The 8,148-nt window shown below is 41.2% G+C and overlaps 1 protein-coding gene across 1 annotated transcript in view; it reads left to right on the plus strand.

Moving 5' to 3' along the window:
- bpnt2 (3'(2'), 5'-bisphosphate nucleotidase 2) overlaps nucleotides 1-6,504 on the plus strand; it is a 32,105-nt gene extending 25,601 nt beyond the window's left edge. Inside the window, exon 5 of the mRNA XM_055634042.1 lies at nucleotides 3,700-6,504. Coding sequence (XP_055490017.1) covers nucleotides 3,700-3,974 — 275 coding nt within the window. The 3' untranslated portion in view covers nucleotides 3,975-6,504. The remainder of the gene's footprint in view (nucleotides 1-3,699) is intronic.
- The last annotated feature ends 1,644 nt before the right edge of the window (nucleotides 6,505-8,148 follow it).

Here is an 8,148-nt window from a genome sequence, read left to right on the forward strand (position 1 = left end):
AGAGAAAAAGATTAGTTAAAACAAATGTAGGTCCCTTGCAATCAGAAACAGGTGAATTGATCATGGGGAACAAAGACATGGCAGACCAATTGAATAACTACTTTGGTTCTGTCTTCACTAAGGAAGACATAAATAATCTGCCGGAAATAGCAGGGGACCGGGAGTCAAATGAGATGGAGGAACTGAGTGAAATCCAGGTTAGCCGGGAAGTGGTGTTAGGTAAATTGAATGGATTAAAGGCCGATAAATACCCAGGGCCAGATAGGCTGCATCCCAGAGTACTTAAGGAAGTAGCTGCCGAAATAGTGGATGCATTCGTGATAATTTTTCAAAAGTCTTTAGATTCTGGAGTAGTTCCTGAGGATTGGAGGGTAGCTAATGTAATCCCACTTTTTAAAGAGGGAGGGAGAGAGAAAACGGGGAATTACAGACTAGTTAGTCTAACATCGGTAGTGGGGAAACTGCTAGAGTCAGTTATTAAAGATGGGATAGCAGCACATTTGGAAAGTGGTGAAATCATTGGGCAAAGTCAGCATGGATTTATGAAATCATGTCTGACGAATCTAATAGAATTCAGCACATTTGGAAAGTGGTGAAATCATTGGACAAAGTCAGCATGGATTTATGAAATCATGTCTGACGAATCTAATAGAATTTATCGAGGATGTAACTAGTAGAGTGGGTAAGGGAGAACCAGTGGATGTGTTATATCTGGACTTTCAGAAGGCTTTCGACAAGGTCCCACATAAGAGATTAGTATACAAAATTAAAGCACACGGTATTGGCGGTTCAGTATTGATGTGGATAGAAAACTGGCTGGCAGACAGGAAGCAAAGAGTAGGAGTAAACGGGTCCTTTTCACAATGGCAGGCAGTGACTAGTGGGGTACCGCAAGGCTCAATGCTGGGACCCCAGCTATTTACAATATATATTAATGATTTGGACCAGGGAATTGAATGCAACATCTCCAAGTTTGCGGATGACACGAAGCTGGGGGGCATTGTTAGCTGTGAGCAGGATGCTAGGAGGCTGCAAGGTGACTTGGATAGGCTGGGTGAGTGGGCAAATGCATAGCAGATGCAGTATAATGTGGATAAATGCGAGGTTATCCACTTTGGTGGCAAAAACAGGAAAGTAGACTATTATCTAAATGGAATCCGATTAGGAAAAGGGGAGATGCAACGAGACGTGGGTGTCATGGTACAGCAGGCAGTGAAGAAAGCGAATGGTATGTTAGCATTCATAGCAAAAGGATTTGAGTATTGGAGCAGGGAGGTTCTACTGCAGTTGTACAGGGTCTTGGTGAGACCTGGAGTATTGCGTACAGTTGTGGTCTCCTAATCCGAGGAAAGACATTCTTGCCATAGAGGGAGTACAGAGAATGTTCACCAGACTGATTCCTGGGATGTCAGGACTTTCATATCATGAAAGACTGGATAGACTCGGCTTGTACTCGCTAGAATTTAGAAGATTGAGGGGGGATCTTCTAGAAATTTACAAAATTCTTAAGGGGTTGGACAGGCTAGATGCAGGAAGATTGCTCCAGATGTTGGGGAAGTCCAGAACAAGGGGTCACAGTTTAAGGATAAGGGGGAAATCTTTTAAGACCAAGATGAGAAAAACATTTTTCACACAGAGTGGTGAATCTCTGGAATTCTCTCCCACAGAAGGTAGTTGAGGCCAGTTCATTGTCTATATTTAAGAGGGAGTTAGATGTGGCTAAAGGGATCAGGGGGTATGGAGAGAAGGCAGGTACAGGATACCGAGTTGGATGATCAGCGATGCAGGCTCGAAGGGCCGAATGGTCTACTCCTGCACCTATTTTCTATGTTTCTATGAAGCATATAAGATTATTAAGGGTTTGGACACGCTAGAGGCAGGAAACATGTTATCGATGTTGGGGAAGTCCAGAACCAGGGGTCACAGTTTAAGAATAAGGGGTGAGCCATTTAGAACTGAGACGAGGAAATACTTTTTCACACAGGGAGTTGTGAGTCTATGGAATTCTTTCCCTAAGAGGGCGGTGGAGGCCGGTTCTCTGGATACTTTCAAGAGAGAGCTAGATAGGGCTCTTAAATATAGCGGAGTCAGGGGATATGTTGAGAAGGCAGGAACGGGGTTGGAGATTGGGGATGATCAGCCATGATCACATTGAATGGCTCGAAGGGATGAATGGCCGATTCCTGCACCTATTGTCTATTGTCTAAAGTCGGGATAAGGGAAATGAGAGATGTCTCGTCACCCATCCCTTCTCTCCAGAGATGCTGCCTGTCCTGCTGAGTTACTCCAGCTTTTTGTGTCTATCTTTGGTTGAAACCAGCTTCTGCAGTTCCTTCCTACACAATTGTATGAAGTAGCTGTTTCTGAAACTGGTGGTGTCGAGCTTCAAGCGTCTGTATTTGCTGGCTGATGATAATGACCAGAGGCAGCAGACACACCCCCATCCACATAAACGGAACTGAGGTGGAGCGCGTCTCCAACTTCATATTCCTCGGTGTACACATCTCTGAGGATCTGTCCTGGTCCCTCAACACCACCAAATTGATTAAAAAGGCGCAGCAGCGCCTCTACTTTCTGAGGAGGCTTAAGAAAGCTCACCTGTCCCTTCAGGTCCTGTCCAACTTCTACCGCTGTGCCATAGAAAGCATCCTGACCACCTGCTTCACGGTGTGGTACAGCAGCTGCACCACAGCTGACAGGAAGGCACTGCAACGGGTGCGGAAAACCGCTCATCACATCATCGGTGCCCCACTCCCTGCCATGGCTGTCCTTCACTGCACACGGTGTCCGAGACGAGCTGGCAAAATCATTATGGACCCCTCGCACCCCAACCTGTTTGCCCTCCTCCCCAGGGGCCTCGGGTCTCGCACCAGCTGGCTAAGGAGCAGCTTCTTCCCCAACACCATTACCCTGCGGAACTCACAGGCCCCCCCCCCCCCTCCCCACCCTTCTCATCAGTATTATTTATAGTTTATATAATTTATAGTTAAGCTCTTATTCACCAAAATATAGCACATGTCAATCTTTTGAACGTTAACAACTATCTGTATATATGAATTTGCCTATGTACATACACCAATATATCCTCATTTGTATATATTGTCTTAATCAGCACTTTACTACTTTGCACTCTGGTTAGTTGCAAAACTGCATTTTGTTGTACCTGTACTTGTACTATGTGCAATGACAATAAAGTTGAATCTAATCTAATCTAATCTAATCTATAAAGCATTGTTGGAGTATTCAGAGACATACTGAGTCTCTTTAAACTTGAAAGTAGAGGTGTCGGTGACCCGCTTTTGATTACATCCGTATTCTAGGCCCAGGACAAGTCATCTATGGTATTAATGGCCAGGAATTTGAAGCTGCTAACTTTCTAGACCACTGATCCTCCAATAAAAACTGGTGCATGGTCTCTTGGCTTTCCCTTTCTGAAGTCAACAATCAGTTCCTTGGTCTTATTGACATTGAGCATGAGGTTGTTCTTGCGGCAACACTCAACCAGATGATCTTTCTCTCATCTGTAGGCTAACTCATCAACAATGGTGAATCGGCCAACCACAGTGATGTCGTCAGTAAATTTGTAGGTGACATTAAAGCTGTACTTAGGCTTGGTTGTAAAGAGAGTAGAATAAGGGGGAAATTCTTGACTGAATGTTTGTTCGTGAATATTTACTAACATCTTACATTTTTCTATAGGTTATAAAGTCCTGTCCCTGCTGAATATTGCTGATGAAAAACAACCAGACCATGCTGACGTGTATCTGCATGTAACCAATATCAAGAAGTGGGACATCTGTGCTGGCAATGCTGTTTTGGAAGCACTTGGTGGTCAAATGACCACTCTCCAAGGAAACACGATTGACTATACCAATAGTGAATTGAATGAAGGTGGAATTTTGGCCAGCATTGGTGTCTCTCACAAAATATTGCTTGACAAAATGCCAGATTTGAAATCTGTTAAAACACAGTAGAACTTTCCAACCAGTTATTGGAGAGTAAAAGCAAAAAAAAAATTGCTCATAATTGGTCCGATTTAATCTTTATCATCACGCGCTTGGAATCATTGAGCAGATTTATATGTGTGAAGATGACAATATAGATGTGGGTGGCATTGCAGAGCAAGAAATGGGTTACAGTAGGACCAATCCTGATTTTAAAATTGCAAATTTGGGCAGGTGAGCAGTTTTGCTGGATTTGTATAAACAGTAGCAAAATTTAATGTATTCATGTGAATGTTTATATGTTTAAGTTAATAAGTTATGGGTGTAGAATTATGAAACTTGTAATTCTAGTTCTATTATATTCAATCTATAGTTCAATCTACTATTAAAGAGCTAGATTTTTATTTTTCCTAACTCGGTTTGAATGAAGTGTACTGTTAAAGAAAACTGGATTTTTTAAATACTCTTCCCAAAACCAGGATTTGAAAATATCAAAAACATTTTCTTTTGTGGCATTCCAAGATCCTGAACCTACAGTAAATGATTTAAAACTAGTGTAATCATTCTATTGTATTCCATGGTCATATTTGAATTGAACCTGGTTTATTTATTTTGGCACAACAGCTTTATTTAAATGATTGCTGCGAAATAGCTCGGCAATAATGAATGATTCAACATGCAAGACTACATTAAGTAGGAAGATCTTAGTGCACTGGAATTTTTATGTTTTTTGCATCCTTATCTCTTCATATTTCTCTCAAAGTCACAGCCTTATGTGTTTAGAATCGATCCTGGGTACCATGAATACCATACGGTAGAGTTGCTGCCTTACAGTGAATGCAGCGCTGGAGACCTGGGTTTGATCCCGACTACGGGTACTGTCTGTGCAGAGTTTGTATGTTCTCCCTGTGACCTGCGTGGGTTTTCTCCAAGATCTTCAATTTCCTCCCACATTCCAAAGACGTATAGGTTTGTAGGTTAATTGGCTTGGTAAATGTAAATATTGTCCCTAGTGGGTGAAGGATAGTGTTAATGTGCAGGGATCGCTGGTTGGTGTGGACCCGGTGGGCCAAAGGACCTGTTTCTGCGCTGCATCTCTAAACTAAAGAACCAATCATTGATAGTGAGTGATGGTAATTTGGCCTTTCCAGCAGCCTCCACTGCTTTGTGATAAGGAACTGGAATACTGCTAGAAACAAGTCAGAGAATCGCCCTTTGCTGTTCCACTGAAATTGGCCAGCCCAGCACAGACTTGTGCACTCATGTAACATTCATATAGCTGGTTACTGTTGTGGGTGGCATATTACCAATTAATCAATCAATGGCAGCTTACAGAGTTCTGCTATATCAAAATTCAGATTTTTAAAAAATATATTAAAACAATCCAATATACATATACCTTGCAGTTCAAGCACAGTCTGATTTTACATTTTGAAGGTGAACTTTAAGGAACCAATTGCAAAAACGTGTAGGGCGAATCAAATTTGAGTCTAAAATGTCTTGGCCTTAGTTTCAGGAATGAAGATTGTTGTTATTCAGTCCACAATTGAATAGCCCCAATAAAATGGCGTAAATGTTGTGTTTTAGATTTGCTGTGATTCCTTCTTATCCGTACTTGCTCTGAACATCTATCTGTCCAAATGCCATTTGTATTTTCAGACAAAGCTTCATAGGTACTTAGTGATTTAACCTTTCTATGTAAATAGAAGTATTTGTGGAACTAAAGTAGTTTTTTGTGTGCTCTTATTGTAAAGTATAATCCAAAGGTGATCGTTATTTTTAAGATCTTGTAACTTATTGATTTTAGACAGCTCTGGATTTGCATTCTTACTCAGCTTGATCTTGATTAGAAAGTATTTTAATTTGCCGCTTTTCTATTGCAGTGGTTACATTATCTTATTTTTATTAATGACTAGGTTGCCTACACTTTGGAAAATAATGCTTCTGCTTTAGATTACATTTAATATCATGGCTTAAGTGTGTCTAAAAGCTGTCCGTATACAAATCTCGTGGAGGACAACATTTATTCAATGTGATACTTCAGAAATCCCAGGTTTGTTCCCTCGGGTTTTCTGAAATAAGGGGATGGATTTTGTCGAGGCAGTAGCATTAGTAGCTCTACTTGGGAAAAGATGTTGTTTGGTTTCCTGCTTCCCCACCATCTTTTGTCCTCTTCTGGAAATGTGCATTTTTGATACTGTCAAGCACCATTTCTGCCTTTGGACACTATAGTGTCCAAAGGCAACTGTGACTAAGAAGCCATTCGAGGAAGAAACTGTGGAATTAAATATGACGGAGTGATGTGTGAAAGAAATAAAAGTGTAATGAAGTTGGAGCAGAGGTGGTTATCCCCTCTGCCAATCTAGCAACTTTGTAAGCGTAAAACCTAAAACATTAACAACTGTGTAATATAGACTATCTCCATTCTGAGTGCAAGTACACTGGTTCTGCTTGTCTCTGTCTTGCAGAGCACTGATCTGTTACAATGTTCTTGGTCCTGGGAAAAATATTTTTACAAAAAAAATACTATAAAACAAAATAAAATTATAAAATGATCAAAGCTTACTGGGTTGTGGAATGTGTCCAGAGCGTTTGCTGAGTGTGTTCACTTTGTTCATGTTTACTCTGCCGGTCAGTGCACCCATTTAGTGCTCGCGCATTTAGCATTCTTGTTCCTGGGAAAGCAATCTGAGTGCTGAGTGAAATACAAACACATGCAACTGAAAGGACTTAATTTTGTAAATTCTAAAGAATCTATTGCAAGTATAAATGTGTTTTTGTTTATGCTGCTGAGAAATTCGGGAAACTTATTCATCAATGCAAGTTATTATTTTGAAAGGATATTATGTGCATTAACACGCTAAAGAAACATAGGTAAACAGATTAATTTTAGCAAAAGACAATAGATGCAGAAGTAGGCCATTCGGCCCTTCGAGCCATGTGATCATGGCTGATCATCCCCAATCAGTACCCGTTCTTGCCTTCTCCCCATATCCCCTGACTCTGCTGTCTTTAAGACCCCTATCTAGCTCTTTCTTGAAAGTATCCAAAGAATGGGCCTCCATCGCCCTCTGAGGCAGATAATTCCACAGACTCACCACTCTCTGTGAGAAAAGGTGTTTCCTCAACTCCGTTCTAAATGGTTTACCCCTTATTCTTAATTATTACTCCCCCAACATCGGGAACATGTTTTCTGCCTCTAGCGTATGTGTCCAAACCCTTAATAATCTTATATGTTTCAATAAGATTGCCTCTCATCCTTCTAAACTCCAGAGTGTGCAAGCCCAGCCGCTCCATTCTCTCAGCATATGACAGTCCCCGCCATCCCGGGAATTAACCTTGTAAACCTACGCTGCACTCCCTCAAAAGCAAGAATGTCCTTCCTCAAATTAGGGGAGCAAAACTGCACACAATACTTCAGGTGTGGTCTCACTAGGGCCCTATACAACTGCAGAAGGACCTCTTTGCTCCTATACTCAACTCCTCTTGTTATAAAGGCCAACATGCCATTCGCATTCTTCACTGCCTGCTCTATCTGCATGCTTATTTTCATTGACTAATGAACAAGGACCCCCCGATCTCGTTGTACTTCCCCTTTCCCCAACTTGACACAATTTAGATAGTAATCTGCCTTCCTGTATTTACGTCACATTTATCCACATTAAACTGCATCTGCCCACTCACCCAACCTGTCCAAGTCGCCATGCATTCTCATAGCATCCTCCTCACAGTTCACGCTGCCACCCAGTTTTGTTTCATCTGCAAATTTGCTAATGTTACTTTGATCTGGTCAGAGCATGTCTACTACATACCCCTCAGCCAACATTACAGAAATGGCTTGTATGGTCATTATTAGAGCCAGGATGTTTATGCACTAAAGAACTCTGAAATGGACAGGCAAAAAGGCAAAATAAAATGACAAAAAAAGGCACGAAAAAGGCATTTATTGACAAAGGCATAAAAAGGCTTTTTTTTTCTCACCACCAAAATATGGTAAAAAATGATAACATAAAGGTATCCTACATTAAATGATCAAAATTGCCTAGTTGCACATAATTACAAACATATCTTTTCAAATTATCTGGTGTTAAACTATGCCGCCTGTCAGACAGAATACGCTGCAGTTGTGAAAAACGTGTTTCTACCCCAGCTGAGTCACTGGTGCATACCCGAAACAAGCTATAGACTATATTCATATTGATAT

The sequence above is a fragment of the Leucoraja erinacea genome, chromosome 4 (genome assembly GCF_028641065.1).
Source record: "Leucoraja erinacea ecotype New England chromosome 4, Leri_hhj_1, whole genome shotgun sequence".
In the NCBI taxonomy this organism is placed as follows: Eukaryota; Metazoa; Chordata; class Chondrichthyes; order Rajiformes; family Rajidae; genus Leucoraja; species Leucoraja erinaceus.